Here is a 16,176-nt window from a genome sequence, read left to right as displayed (position 1 = left end):
ATGTCTTCATTTGGGTAGACCAATTCATGCCCCGTGATGGTGGAAGACATGTTGAAGTGCAAAAAGAACCAAGCAAAGAATGACATGTATTGTTGCATCATGGCATGCGTTGTTGCCATGCCATGATGGCATGTTGTTGCCATTACTACTTGCGGGTGCTGTTGTATCATGGCATGTTGGGCTTTTGTTTTATTACTTATATGTTTTGTTTTGATCCTCAAGTGATTAAGGATTAGGTGGTGATAATATAAAGACATTGTTATGACAATGGCATGTGTTTTTTATGGTTAAAGTTTTAGGTTTAATGTGGATAGATTTGCAAAACTGATGTTAAGAAATAGTTTCATTATCGAAATGATATTTTTGTTCCTATAAAACAAAAAATTCTCGAAAAACCATTTGTCAAACATATCTATTAATCTTAAGGAATAATAAATAAAATTCTTATTTTGAAATAGGAATTTTTAAAAGAATAGGAGGGTCGGGTTTGACTTACTGTGTAGGAGGGTCGGGTTCAGCTCGAGGCAAATGAGTGCCGAGCTCAATACGTTGACATTTGTGTGCTGCGTTCATTTAAACCGAGTTTTGGAAGTAGGAGAATAATCGAAACGGTTTCTCGGAACTTTCGATTCCGCGGTTCCTTCACGCGGAAATCGAAAGCTTCCATATAGACTATCCAAATCTCGGATGAAAAGTCGGAGATTTGGATTTACTCCGTGAAATTCGTTTGTAGAATCTTTCTTTGTTCTCTCTGTCGCGTTCTTTCGATTCGATGGGAACTCCTATGTTTCCCAATCTCGGCCAGCATTGCAGCGTCGACGATTGTAAGCAAATTGATTTCTTGCCGTTTACCTGCGATCGATGCAAACAGGTTCCATCCTTTTTCTTGTCTGTCGATCTTTAGAGTTCGTTCTTTTTCACCAACTCTATTCTTATTGATACCTGTTGAGGGTTTTCAATTGTATAGAGTGTTCTTGATTTTCTGATGGGCTAGGTTTTGTCGCCAAACCGGTTTGAAGTTGTTTTTTAATTGAAATGCTATTTTTTTTAGTTTGGTTAACCCTGATGGAATTTTGTGGGGAATCTACTAGATTTTTTTTTTTTTTTTTTATGAATGAATCTACCAGAAAATTTCAATAATTGTTTATGCTCCAGTTCATTTTGATTTTCATAGCACTGGCCACTGCCATATTATTCCTGGTAAAATGAATCTTTAGACCTTTACAACCATTCATTCATCGAAAAAAAAAATCTTTAGACCTTTACACGATACAAAATTGTTTTGCTTCAATCAATGCTAGTTGTAAATAGACTCGTGGACTGGAATTATGAATTGTGAGAACACATGATTCTATTCGGTTTGAACTCTTACATGAAGTCCCGAAAGCTCTTAAGTGATACAGGAGCATTCAAGTCAGTTCAACTAATGTAAATTCTGGTATGCAAATTTGGTTCACTTCAACCAATGTTAATTGCAAATGGACTGATGGGCGGGAATCAAGAGCTGTGGGAACACATGATTCTATTCAATTTCAACTCTAACATGAAGTCGTAAAAACTTTTCAGTGATACAGGAGCATTGAAGTCTATTCAATCGACTTATTCCTTACTTCGGAGTTTTCCTTTCTTTAATCCCGTCATTTGGAAACTAATCTTGTGTATAGAGAACCGCCTTTGTTCTTCCTAATTTTAATAGAAAGGAAAAAGCTGCGATAGTTCCTACCTGCTTCCCCTTACCTCAATCATCTCCTCCGTTCTTTAATCCCCTCATTTAGAGCCTAATCTTGTGTATAGAGAACCACCTTTGTTCTTTCTAATTATAATAGAAAGGAAAAGCTGCAATAGTTCCCTACGTCGCTTACCCTTACCACAATCACCTCTTCCTTTCTCTAATCCCCTCATTTAGAGACTTATATTGTGTATAGAGTAAGGCTGCAACTTGGGCCAGGTTGGCCTGAACCCAACCTGAAAAAGTTGGGTTGGGTTGGGTCGTTTTGATGCTTGGGTTTGGGTTAGGATTGAAATTTATGAGCCTGACTTTACTTTGGGCTTGATTATGGTTGTCCTCTACCCGAAATAGACAGGTTGGGTAGGGTCGTGTTGATGCTCGGGTTAGGGTTAGGGTTGAAATTTATGAACCTGACTTCAGGTTGGGTTGGGTTGACCTCTAGGGCAACCCGAACCCAACTCATATTGATTTGTTTAGATGCATGATAGTTGTATAGCCCCCACCACGTACTATCATTTATTTCTTTTAATATAATCACTTCACTTAATGCTAATTGAAAATGCTAAAACCTTAGTAACATATTTTATGTTTTTTGAATATTTTATTCTTTATCTCCTCTTAGTTTTTGCCACCCATAGCTTGATGCCCATAAAAAATCTATTAGAGGTCACAACTCATAATAAATTATAGTTGTTTCAAATCCTTTTTTTTGAATTTTGTACTTAAAGAACCAATAAAAATATCAACAAACAAATACTAATAAAACATAGGATTTATATATGTAGTGAAAGTTGAGTTAAGATCTAAGATTAAGTTCTATGAGATTATAAGGGATGGGAAGAAGGTTGGGTTGGGTCCAACCTGAGCCCAGCCCAACCCAAAGTTGGCTTTGGATTAGGTTGGGTTGGGTTAGGGTTGAAGGAATTTAGTTGGGTTAGGGTTGTATAGATCGGGTTGAAGGGCCAGATTGGGTTAGGGTTAGGGTTGGGGGTTTAGAACTTAGGGTTGGTCTAGAGTTGGCCTCAACCCGACCTAACTCAGCCCGACTTGCAGCCCTAGTATAGAGAAGCACCTTTGTTCTTCCTAATTATAATAAAAAGGAAAAAGCTGTAATAGTTCCCTAAGACCTAAGTCACTTCCCCTTACCTCAATCATCTCTTCAATATCTATGTATGTAGGAAATCTGGCACATGGACTCATTCTAATTCTTTATTATTCTATTTTTCAACAATTACACTGTCTTATGTGCGAAGAGGCTAGGTTTATTTTATATCCTTAATTTGTCAACTTATGCTTTCCCTTTGCTATCATTTGTTATAAAATTAATATTTTATGCTACTTTGGTGAGGTTTCTCGAGACCCATGTTTTTTCCCATTAAGAGTGCTTTATTGCTTAATTGCTTGATTTGCTTCTTATACTATTGCTTTTGTAATTATCATTGTTGCTACATGCTTATATCATTTTTTGCTAGCATCTATCTCTTGCTGAAAAAAAGTTAAGGTCTTGGTAATCCCCCAAAATGCACTTATTTGCAGAAGTACAGTTAATCATATGACTATTTTACTGGCTTTCACATATTCCTGACTGGCATTGGTAGAATCATAGAAGATGCTTTGTACATTGTATGGACCTCCTATCTTACGACCAATATATTATATTCTTATACTAAATCAACCCTAGCTGGTAAGAAATCCATTTATGGCGAATGAAATTTTGTGTTATGAAGATTTTATGGGAAAAGTTCATGAGGTACTTTTGTGGTTGGTCGTGTGCCCAGTCATCTTCTAGAATAATATTTATATTATTCAAATTGGTGTCTTTGACTAAAAGCAACTCTTACTTAAAAAGTTGCGAGTGGATAACTGTTCCTCTTCTTCCCCACCACGAGCTCATGATAACGCCTCTGCCTAATAGATGCTAAAACAGTCAGTCATAACCAAGTACGAACTCTAAAAAGGTATCTGCATATATTTCATGCCTTTTGCACACAATACAACAATTCACCTGATGCTTCTGCTGTTAGCTTCTGTATTATGAGAAGATGTTATCCAAGCAACAATTCTGTCTCTGTCTCTGTCTCTGTCTCTGTCTCTCTCTCTCTCTCTCGTGTGTGTGTACCTTTTCAGGGACAGAATTTATGGAGCTTTTAACCAATTTTAAATTTTGACCAAATAATTGAAAGGAGAGTGCACTCAAATTATTCTTGTGTAATATATTTGCCATAAGCTGAATTGCTTACTGTTCTTGACTCATGAATCTTGGGAATTAAATCAAATGAAGAATGATAGTAGCAAATACATACACAAAGTGAACCTAAACCAGAGGAAAGGGCAAGCTTCTCATCAGTGCCTTTGTTTATGATAGTGTTTAACTTACCTGGACCGTGCAGGTTGTTATATTATTATTGGTATTCATGATTTTGTTGTTCTTGTTATGATTTCTGCCAAATATTGCATAGGTGTTCTGTTTAGAGCACAGAAGTTATGGCAAACACTGCTGTCCAAATGCTGACAGGCAGGATGTCACTGTTGTCATCTGCCCTCTCTGTGCTAAAGGAGTTCGCCTAGTCCCTGATGAAGATCCAAACATCACTTGGGAGTCACATGTTAACACTGATTGTGACCCATCGAACTATGAGAGGGCAACAAAGAAGAAAAAATGCCCTGTCCCTGGTTGCAGAGAGCCTTTGACATTTTCAAACACGATCAGATGCAAGGACTGCACCATTGAGCACTGCTTGAAGCACCGATTTGGACCTGATCACAAGTGTCCTGGACCCAAGAAACTTGATGCTGGGTTCCCATTTATGGGTCTTTTGAGGAAAAGTCAAAAAGAGGATTCTAGAGCCAACCGCAGTGCATCTGCATCATCATCGAAGTGGGCAACAAGCTTTCTCAACGCAGCCTCAAGTGTTCGAGCTTCTGCTGAAGCAGGAATGGCGAAGTTGAGCATTGCAACTAGCCAAGCATTGCAGATGGCAAAGGATGGAATTGGGCCAAGCAGCAGTGGCAGTAATGGACAAGTGGAGGAGTGCCCTCAGTGTCAGGCAAAGTTCACCTCTGTTACAGCTCTGGTAGAGCATGTGGAGAGAGTCCATGAAAAAGGAGGCAACCGAGCTGGAATTAAGAAGGTTACAATTGATGTTTGCCCCAAATGTAGTAGAGGGTTTCGAGATCCAGTATCCCTGGTAGAGCACGTTGAGAGAGATCATGGTGGCACTTCTAAAGCATGAAGCAAAATGTATCAATTATACATCATTAATGAGATTCACATATACATTCATCATGAAATGCCTTGTACTTTTACCTGTATTCTTCCATTGTTTCAAGGGCAACTTGATAATATGTTGGATACTTTTTGAGCTTTCAAGCAAATTTTATCATGTTTTTCTGGACAAGTCACAATTTGCCGAAGTTACTAATTACAGATAAAGCTAAGTAGCTTTTTGACATCCAGGCAAGATGAAGTTGTAACCGGTTTCAGACTGGAGTAGCCAATGACAGAAGTTAGTTATTAGGTCTCAAATGTCTAGTGGAAGACCACAGACTCAAACTTTTGTTAAGCTTGGGTGATTTAAAAAATGTAAAAAATTGCCCTTTGAGAGGGCAAGATTACTATTGACTACAAGCAAAAAGAATTTGTGCTTCAAGTTCGAAAAACAAAAGGAGATTCCTAGCTAATTATCATCAGTTACAAATAAATCTCTTTTATTGACTAACTTTACTCGTCAAAGTTATCAAATAGATACCAAATGTACGATTTTTACTTTTCAACTGAATAGTATACTTAATGCCCTCTATATATGCACGAAAAAAATATACAAGGAAAGAAGTTTATCCATTCTAGAGAAAGTACAGATAAGGATCCAGTTATCTGGGTGTTTAAGAAGAACCCAGAAGCAAGGCACCACAACAAAAAAAGAAGTAAGAGACGATTTCCCCAAAGTCAATTCTATCATCTGTCCTAAACCGAAACGCAGAAAGCATACTGGAACGAGGAAAATTAGCATGAGATGTAGGCTGCACGCTTGTGATTACAGTTCCATCTATCTAGGTCCATTGGGACAGGGACTTACAATACAAGATGTAAGGCTCCAACTTATTTCTTCACCATTCATTTTTTTTTAATACGTCATTCAGTTACCAAGGGCGGGTCTAATTGCTCATGAGGCCGTCTTCACTTCAGGATTCAATCAAAGGTTTAGAACATGTTGAAAAGAAGATTGAACACACTCTTTTTCTGATGGAGGGATAAGAACATTGAAATTCTAGTAAAAAAATGACAATCACCTTCTCTCGAGGTTCCATTTCAAGATAATAATGACAACTATACAAGTTGTGTTACTTATCAAAAAAAAAAAAAAAAAAAAACTATACAAGTTTTGTTGCTCAGAAATGGAACTTCAGGCAAAATACATAAAACTAAATCGCATGAGACGTCCTTCAATAAGTTACCAGTACATTTTCAACTACCATTTAGGGGATGAGATGTTTCAAAAATCCATACATTGAAAAGGAAACTCTAGTGTTTGTTCTCAGTGGCATTCTCTTCCTTTCCAATACACTGCTTTCTTTAAAATGGCTTCTATTGGCTGGTGGAATTCTCTACAGCTTTGGAAATTGCCTGCCATCTCTCACCATGCTTTGGTTCTGCAGCAATACATCTCTTCAATACATCCTTTTGGTTCTCCTCAGTATCATGTTGAAGTTTGAACTTGTAGTATAAGGCCCAGGAGCCCCCAATATCTGGGGCAAGAGTCACCGCCCTATTGAGCCAGTTTCTGGCTTCATCCATCTTCCCGTCATGCCAAAATAGTTTTGCCACAGCAGCAATGACATAGAGGTCATGATCACATCGCTTCAGTGCATCCATGCTCTTGGTTTTCCTTTGGGGGCGTGGGACCATTTCGATTGATGCTGCCCAGAGGATAAAACTTGTGGGGCACTCCTGCAATGCCTTTACCATCAAATATCAGCTTCTTTCTTGTTCCCTTGTCTTAATTCAGCTTGAACCGCAGCATGCCAAAGCTCAGGATTCTGGGGATTTCTTCTAAGTTAGAAAGTGAGAACCACAGAGGAATGCAGCTAGGGCAGTGCTTCAAACCTGAATCATAAACTTCCCTAGCTTGCTCTAGGTGACCCAGTTGGTCCTCTAGCTGTCCAAGCATGAGCCACAATTTGAAAAAGGTAGGGAGGAGTTTTAGCCCTTCCTCAAGCAATCTCCTCTCCTCTGAAGTATTCCCTAATTCTCTCTCAACAATTGCTGATCTCATCCATACTCTCTCTGTGCCTCCTCTTTCTTAGGCTTTAGCAAGAAGCACCCTTGCTCTCTCTGGCTCATGGTTCTCAAATTCCAGCTTGAAAGCTGCAAGCCAGATTTCCTCAGAATTAGGAATTGTTTGCATATGCTTCCTGGAGAATTGCTCGAGCAGCAGCGACATCTCCAGCAAGCCACTTCTCTCTGGCACCCATCAACCAAAGAACCTCAGCCTGTGGCCTATATGTGGCTGCCTTCCGAAGTAGTGCATCAAGGGATTTCCTAGTCCCATGACTCTTCTCTAGCTGTGCTGCTTTGAGCCATATACTCTTCTTAGTCAGGAAAACAGTAAGTGTATGAGCATAGATGGCCCGTGCAGTCTCGATGGAACCCCTCTTCTTACACTCCTCTGCATCAGCAACCCATGTCCTCTTTCTGTCTTCCTCCTCAACACCAATTCCAATTGTGTAATACATTATAGCCTGACATGTTGCAACTTGCAACAGATCCAGCCCGTTCAGCAGCCTCAGCCTCCATCCAAGCTTCTCTATCAATCACTACTTTTCTCAGAGACCTGATACCCCCCCTTTCTATTATCTTCCCAACCATGGCAGTATTCCCATTAGCTTCTTCAAGCTTTGCAGCTGTAATCCAAATGGCTAGCTCCTTCGGGAGTTTATTTTATTTTTATCAATATCCTTTGGAAGTTTCTCCCTTGCCTTGTTAAGAACCTTCTTTGCATTCTCATAAGTTTCTATCCTTACAAGTGCAAGCCATAGCTCAACATGTAAGGGGCAGCACTCTACAACCCTTTGAAGCAAAAGCCTGCATCCTCCTCATTTGCCAGTTCCACCACTGCCTTCCAGAGCCTAACAGAATAAGGGATGTGCTCCAGCCCTTTCCTCAAAACTCTACTCTTGTTTACACCATCATGCTCCAGTTTTACAACCTGCATCCACAGCTTCAAGGAATTGGGAATTGACTTAACCCCCCTAGCAATTACAACCTTTGCATCACCTGGGCTGCATCCACTCTTCTCTGCAACTTCCTCAAGTCTTGCAGCTGCTATCCATCCTGGTGGGTGATTTGGGTTTGTCTGTGTAACAGATTTGAGCAATAACCTAGCCTTCTTGATGTCTGAAATTTCTGTATCACTTGTAATCTTCATACTTTTGAGGTCAGTAAGATACCCCTTAGGATCAACCACTGTTAGCCCTGTAACAGAATCCGAGAACATATCCAACTTCAATGACAAAACAGCTCCTCTCCCTTCTCCAACAGCAGTTAAATCCGTTACAGGAGTCTGAGCCCATGGAGTCTCAGTTCCACCAGCAGCCCTACTTTTGGGATCTAGAGAGGTTACATGCTCCTGTTCTTGCCTGGCCTTCTCAAGCAATGTATCTGGCACTGGCACAAAACTCTCAAACTGTTTCTTCTAATTCCTCAAGGAGTAATCCCAATCTGTTGAAAACTGTCCCAATCCTGTGCCGATAAAGTGTATAGCTTCCTCTTCAAATCCGCGAACTGTTCTGTGATCTTTGGATTCGAAGTTCAGTACTTCTCAATCTCCTGCTTCAACCTGGCTTCCCTTTGATCCTTCCTCCTAAAGTCCATCCACTTATCAATGCTCTCCTAAATGGTATCTGCTTCCTTATCATCCTCGTCATACTCCATGAAAGCAAAAAGCCCAACATCGTTCCCTTCGAACTCATTGAACTTTTGGTTCTCATCGTAACCTTTATCATTTGCTTCTTCCTCCTCCTCATCTTCACCACCAGGGCCTTTCCCCCTTCCCTTGCCAAGGCCAGTGGCACCGCCAATTGTGGTGGCAGACTGCTACAATCCATTTCTCCCATGTTGGTAGGGTTCGGATCCGGATCCGCCCCCCACAGGTTTGCCCCGCAAAAACATCCAACGGACTCATAGCGCGCCGCGTGTCCTCCCACATGCGAATTAGACTCTCGTACGGAGCTAACCCACTTCGCCCAAAAGGTCATCCCCTCTTAGATTCTCAATCCTCTCTCTTTCGAATTTCGAGTTCCGCCGATCAACGCCGACGGTCGTTCCGGCAGATTTATTTACCGGAGGTAAGTTTCTCTTTATTCTCAGTTCTCATATCTGTTTTTTTTCTCATTTTTTACGTTGTTTTTTGTTTTTTCTGATTTTCTACCTTCCGTTCTCAGATCTGAAACCCACTGGAGCTTGCTCCCCTTCGAGTTCCGCCAGGAGCAAGGCCTTTGGCCTTTGCAACGAGTTAACCAAAGTCTTACCCACTTGTACTATGATCCCACAGGAGCAAGGCCTTTGGCCTTTGCAGCAGTAACAAGTGCTGAAGCTGTATTGGGTGCAGAGGGAGGGACAGGTGCAAACTATGAACTATCCTACGATACAGGTTGCTGTTGAAGCTGCAAGAATGTTAATCCAAACATTCTGAGGATTAAAAAGTGTCAAAGATGAGGTTAGTCGGATCAGATGAGCCTGCAAGTCAATGAATAAGTGTCAAATATGACTGCATATACAAATACATATATGAGAACTGAGAATAAACAGGTATGAGAACGGAACTTACCTCCGGTAAATAATTCTGTCGGAACGATCATCGGCGTCGACCGGCAGAACTCGAAGGGGACAAGCTCCGGCGCGCTGTGAGTCCGTGGGATGTTTTTGGGGGGCGGATGCAAATACAAGGGATAATGTATCCCACAGTAGTATGGAATGTTGTTGTGGATATATATGTGCTTGGTTTCCTCCCTTTAGGGGTGAATTCTCCTAAGGCCTAAGGCATATAACAAATGATATCAAAGCATACACTATGCCTCCCAATTGTAATCGTGCGGCATAGGTTGTAACGTTGGTATTGTAGTGTTCAGCTATAGTGCAAAGTCAGCTTGCCTAGTCACTTGAATTGCAAAGCGTGATAAAATGTTACGATTCATTTGTCCCATGTTAGTAGTGTGGACTACTAATGTGAGGTCACATCGATAGTAGTGTGGGATGTTGTTGTGGGTATATATATGTGCTTGTAGCTCTCCTAATGCACATGATACAGACAAACACTCGTAGGACCAATATCAGACCGGGTTATGAAACCCGTGGCACCTCGACGGTTGCTCAACCAAGACCAGCCACAGTTGAGAGAGGGTTTGGTATTGAGGAACTCAACCGGGGTTTTGGGAAGACAGGAGCTTGCATTCCTCCCAATAGAGGGACATGAAGAGTAAGGGTTGAATCCGACCGAACACTGAGAGTGGAAACATTTATGGATTCATCGCCAATCAACCGCCTCGACGACAGGACAGACGTTGGAGATTAGAAGGAATTCTGGTTTTCTCTTGGATTTTAAGTTTAAGGGTCTCAAGCGTAGTGGAATTGGTGTCAAGGATGAGAAATAGGGTTTTGTTGTCAAGAGATGAAACGAAAACCATGACTACTGTTTATCAGAAGCAGCAAACAAAATAAGGAAGTTGATAGCAATACCTGAAAAGAACCTGGTTCAATGGGTACCACCGCCGGAAGAGGCGAACCTAGGAAACGAACTTCTGTTAGGTCTGAGAAGACACCTTACATACTGGAAAACGATTGCCGATGTCAACTCTGAAGAGGCGGTACCGTAATTTATGACCATACCTTAATCTATATTCGTATAGTAAGGCTGCAACTTGGGCCAGATTGGCCCGAACCCAATCCTAACCTAACCCGAAAAAGTTGGGTTAGATTGATGTTTGGGTTAGGGTTAGGGTTGAAATTCATGAACCCGATTTTACTTTGGATTGGGTTAGGATTAACCCTTTAGCCAACCCGGCCCAACCCAAACCCTACTCTAAGTACATGTCATATATAAATATATATATGTTATATGTAATATATAACATACATTGATTTGTTTAGATTCATGATATTTGTATAACATCATGTGTTTCTTTTAAGATAATCACTTCAGTTAATCCTAATCAGAAAGACTAAAACCTTAATAACATTATTTTATGTTTTATCGTAAGTCATAATTCATAATAAACTATAATCATTTTTAACACTTGTTTTTCTAAATTTTGTACCTAAAGAACAAAAAAAAAAAACATTAATAAACAAATACTAATGAAATATAGGATTAATATATGTAGTGAAAGTTGAGTTAATATCTAAAATTGAAAAATTCTATGAGGTTTTAAGGGATAGGAAGAAGGTTGGGTTGGGCCCAACCCAAGACCAACCCAACCCAAAATTGTTTGGTTTGGGTTGGGTTATGGTTGAAGGAATTTAGTTAGGGTTAGGGTTAGGGTTGGGTTGGTTGGGTTGAAGGTCAGGCTGGGTTAGAGTTAGGGTTGGGGTTTAGAACTTAGGATTGGGCTAGGGTTGGCCTCAACCCGACCTAACCCTGTCCGACTTGCAGCCCTATCATTTAGTTAAGGCAGCTTCTATGATGCCAGAAAGGAATGACACCTAAAAATTCCAACCAAAGTGAATTTGGAATTTTGTATGATTAGTAAATGTGTACGTGCAAGTATCTCTTAAACAAAAGTATTTATAATTTATGGACAGATTTTGAACAGTTTAAGTGAACAATTTTTTAATTAATTATAATTAATGAAGTGAGAATACAGGATATATATGTCCTCTTTATGCTCGCTGTATATTTAAATAAAGGTTAAAAACGTCAAAAATTGAAAATTAATAAAGGAGTTCAACAATCCTTCTTTACATGGTTCAGCCTGCAATATCAAAATCGAAGCTTAATTAACATATTAGCAAAGTAACCTGTGCTGAGCTAGGGAGTGACACTGCCTGCTGAAATTACCTCATCATTGCTTCTCCCAAGGACTACAAGGAATAAACGTCCCTGGGCCCAGCTCCAAGCCTCCAACATAAAACTGTTCCTACCTATCTATCTCAGCCAGAATGTTATTGGAGAACCAATTCCCATCCAGGAGGAGCTTCTAAATGATAGAAAAGTTGTCAATGGATCGTGGAAGAGAACCTGTAAGCTGGTTGTTTGAAACCCTTATCTGTCCAAGATTCTCAGCGATTGAATCAGTTTATGGACCCCACTATTATATTTCATGTAAATTTCCCCCTCCCCCATTCCCCACTCCAATGGTTCCCCCCCTCCCCTCAATTCACCTTAGGTTTTGGCCCCCTCATGAAAATTTCCTAGCTCCGCCCCTGGACCCATGGGACCGGCTAAGGCTTCTGGAGTTCCATAATTTGATCTCGAGTTGTTGTTCCAATTAGCAATGTTCGTACTAGCTTTGTTTCTTATTTGGGTGATGAGTTTGAGAAGGCTGTGTTAGAGAAGAATCGGAGGTTGACTGACCCAAAATCTAGGGGGCAATGGTAAAGGTGCTGGTTCTTGAGAGTAATTCCTACTCCAATACTCCTTGTGTGGTAGGAGCTTCTTGTGTTAATATCAGAAGCGGTGGTAGTTTTGTTGGTGTTGCTAGTGGTGCTGGTAGCAGCAATGTTCAATAACCTTCTTCCATGACCAGTAGGATGAAGGAGCTCTAATTGCATAGCTCTCTAACATAAAAGAATTCCATGAACCGTTTACATGGTATCTCTCTCAATTCCTTCTAGACCCTAGATTATTACAAAATGATTCAATAAGAAGGATGTGAATTAAAAATAAATAAATAAATAAGCCATCCTATCACCATCAACCAACCAAAAAGATTAACTATTGCTTTGTTTTTCCATTAGAAAAGGTATGATAAAACATTCAGAGAAAGAGAACATTAAATCAATCCAAACCCAGAAAATTATATCATCAGTAGGCCAATTTCAGGTAAATACTAAGGGTAGGTATTTGGTTATTCAATGGTAATTCATAACAAAAGCTTCAAAAATTTCTTTAAGCTTGCTTGTTGAAACTTCCCAATCCAAGTTGAAGACCAACAGGGTCCCTTGATTTTACCCGTCCAAACCAATGGTTGGCATCAACACAAATAGCTCGGCTAGTTGTGAGCCCATGTGCAGGTTGAGGCATTGGAGCCGTTGAATTCTCTACATCAATCCATAAATTCTGGTTCAACAACAAGTTAGCATAGAGCTCAGAAGCAACGCTCTCGTAACTGTGGTTGAAGGCGATGAAAGCGATGGTGGCGGTTGAAATGGATTTACACTACTAGGTCTACCGTACGAGATCAACTTCAGTAAGAGCAAATTCCATTTGAATAGCCTTCATAGCCTTGCATCGGGAATATCTCTGTACTTTTATATTTTATTTCATGGGGAAATATTCCCAATGCAAGGCTATAATTCGAATGGACTTTGCTCTGACTGAATCCTGTTTCCTAGTGTACGCCAACCTATCCTCTCATCATAGTAGGGCATTGCATGGCTGGTAAATTTGTGGATGAAGGAGGGCAATATGTATTGATACTCCTTAATGATAACTCTGCATTTTGATGCCTTAAGGGCATTAATTCTGGGGTATTTTTGAGCTTAGAGTAGTCAAATTGTGTCATTTTCCCAGTTTATTTCAATGTTATGACCTCTGAGGGTTCCTATGCAAATTTTGTGCAAAACTGGGAAGTTTTCATGGCTGAAATATAGATTTTGGGAAGCTGGTGTGAAGTCTAGCTGAGAGAGGGGTGTTTTTGTGAAAAACTAAAAGCAGGAGGGTGCATCTTAGCCGCTAAACCTAGTTTGGCGCCCCTTCTAGTGTATTAGCATGCTCCCCACACCTTAGCAAATCCTAGGTCGCCTTTTAACCCATTTTTTTTCACTCTTAACAAACCCTAGCCAACCCTAACTGCTAAATCCTCACCTTCCATCCCTTCTAATCTCCACCATCTATTCTAGGGCACTCTCTTTTTAGCATTCTAACCCTAGGAGCCACCTAACTACTAATCCTCATCATTCAGTTCCCCACCATTAAATCTTAACCATTCCCTTCATCTTATATCTTAACCATTCAATCTAGGGCACCACCTATTCTTTTAATCTTAACCCTTCAACCCTAGATGTTCTAATCTACACCCTCTATTTCTGGGCGCCCAAATCTCAACCCTACATAATATTGGGTGCCTTCTCCTTTTATTTTCAGCCATAGGATCACCCCAAAACCATCTTAGCCATCCATTAGAAACCCTAGGGCACCCATATTTTTGCTAAAATCCAGTTGTCGCCCCCCTCTTTCTCTCTAATTCGAGTTATATCCACCATTCTCTATAAAAAGGACCTTAGGGGCCTTAGAGAAGGGGTTGGTCAATTCACCCAGTTAACAAGGCTAAGGTTTCTTGAGGAGTTCAAGGGTTATAGAAGGGGATGGACGCCCAGTTCTTGTCAAGAGGGGTTCCTACAAACTGTTCAACCAATTTGAAACTACCGCCACTGGATCTGATCAACCATTATTTTCTTTTCTGTTATTTTTATTTCTACAATCTTTTAGATTTAATTCTTATTCATTTCTCTATTTTGCATATTTGAATTCATTCGGTTCAAGGCTAAGATGTCTCGAGGGGTTCGAGGGTTGTAGAAAGGACGGATGCCCGGTTTTTGTCAGGAGGGGTTTCTGCTAGCTGTTTGGCCGATCTGTAGCTACCGCCACCGGATCTGGATTCGGGATCATTTTCTTTATTTCTTTTATTTTTTTTATTTCCTTTGTTGATTTCCATACTTTCTTAAATTCTGATTTTTAGTTATTGCCTTATTTAAATTCGAAACCTTTAATTTCAACAGTAATAGATTTTATTTTCGTATTTTTTGCCTTTCCCGATTGCATTCTCTTGTCCAAATTTAGGTATATATTAATTTTTCACTTGCTTCCTTATGGATACGACCTGCTCTCACCCATTTACTACATTAGTAATTGTTTGAGAATCGAAAAAATTTTATAAATATTAAACTGGTGTTCCGAAGTGGTTAACAACACACTTCTGAATACACCACTTAACCTAACCGACACTGGTTTGGTAAAGTTGTAGAACTTTGAATGGGCAAAATGTACTAATAGATGAAAGAGTAGGGAATAGTGGGGTGGCCAAGAGCCAAGCTATTCGAGCTCGCTTCTTGCGGCTTGCGAGCTGAATTCGAATAGCTACATACACACATTGATAATAATAATATTAATAATAATAATAATAAAATTATAAAAAATAATATATAATATTTTTATTTTTATATATAACAATAACTAATTATTATAATTCTTAATATTTTAAATATCAAATAAAAAATACTTTTTATATAATTTTTTTTATTTTTATAAAACAATTTTCTCAAGTCGAGCTTGAGCCGAGCTTGAGCCTTGTACTGCCTTGGCAAGCCAAGCTCCAATAGCTAGCTATTCAGCTTGGCGAGCTTGGCCTGGCTCGAATCCACCCCTAGGTAACACGTTTAAGGGAGAAGTGAAAGATGAGATGGAGAAGATTCAAGAAATATCTCCTCACACATGCCTCAAATGGTGTTCACAATACTACTTGTGACTATCCACTACGAGCATTCATTTGAGCAAATTTGGCACGATTGAATCAAATTTACGTGCATACCATTTCTTCCACGTAAGAATGACCACGTCGCCTAGATCCCAACCCTTCCCGTTTTATTATATATATATATATATAATAGATAAGGATTATTATCCTTGTTTATTGGATAAAAATGAGGGCGTTCAATATGAGAAGAAGACAAAAAGAACACAAGAAACCGTGTTTACTAACCAAACCACAAGAATAGAACCAACAAAGAAATAAGTAAGCATCAACAATTTAGTATTGATTAAAAAACCATTAACCAATTAAACCAATATATATATATATATATATAAGGTTCATTATTCATGTTTATTGGATAAAAATGAGGGCCTTCAATATGAGAAAAAACGAGAAAAACACAAGAAACCTTGTTTACTAACCAAACCACAAGAATAGAACCAACAAAGAAATAAGTAAGCATCAACGATTTAGTATTGATTAAAAAGACATTTAACCAATTAAACCAAAATCATAAGATCAAGTAAAGAAATGGGTAGTCATAAAAAATTCAATATTCGAGCCTAATCAGCAAAACACAGAAAAATGACCCACCAGTAGAATTGCAACCATTGGTGGTATCGCCAAGAGCATGAATATGAAATCCATGGAAACCTTGTGAGAGAGGCCTGTGATGTTTCCTTTTACATTGGTAGCCCCTATAAATTAAAACCCACTACAAGCTAAGAAAACACACACATACACACACATACACATAGGTG

At 39.5% G+C, this 16,176-nt stretch overlaps 1 protein-coding gene and 1 pseudogene across 1 annotated transcript; one reads left to right on the top strand and one right to left on the bottom strand.

Annotated features, from left to right (window-relative positions):
* Positions 1-497: 497 nt before the first annotated feature.
* LOC148872423 (zinc finger (C2H2 type, AN1-like) family protein) lies at positions 498-5,127 on the top strand. The gene is made up of 2 exons (XM_088972517.1): positions 498-871; positions 4,189-5,127. Exons 1-2 carry the CDS (start codon positions 773-775, stop codon positions 4,960-4,962), a joined length of 873 nt encoding a protein of 290 aa, XP_088828643.1. The 5' UTR covers positions 498-772; the 3' UTR covers positions 4,963-5,127.
* A 1,034-nt stretch (positions 5,128-6,161) lies between these two features.
* Positions 6,162-10,611, bottom strand: LOC148872422 (protein STABILIZED1-like; annotated as a pseudogene).
* Between the last annotated feature and the right edge of the window lie 5,565 nt (positions 10,612-16,176).

This window comes from Nelumbo lutea, chromosome 2 (genome assembly GCF_056320005.1).
Source record: "Nelumbo lutea isolate HS-2025 chromosome 2, American lotus-T2T, whole genome shotgun sequence".
In the NCBI taxonomy this organism is placed as follows: Eukaryota; Viridiplantae; Streptophyta; class Magnoliopsida; order Proteales; family Nelumbonaceae; genus Nelumbo; species Nelumbo lutea.
The sequence above is the reverse complement of the archived record's forward strand: the minus strand, read 5'-3'. Positions and strand labels throughout refer to the sequence as shown.

Coding starts and splice junctions, on each gene's coding strand:
- LOC148872423 (XM_088972517.1), top strand. CDS start 773: ATGGGAACTCCTATGTTTCCCAATCTCGGCCAGCATTGCAGCGTCGAC. Junction 872..4,188: donor CCTGCGATCGATGCAAACAG/GTTCCATCCTTT, acceptor AATATTGCATAG/GTGTTCTGTTTAGAGCACAG.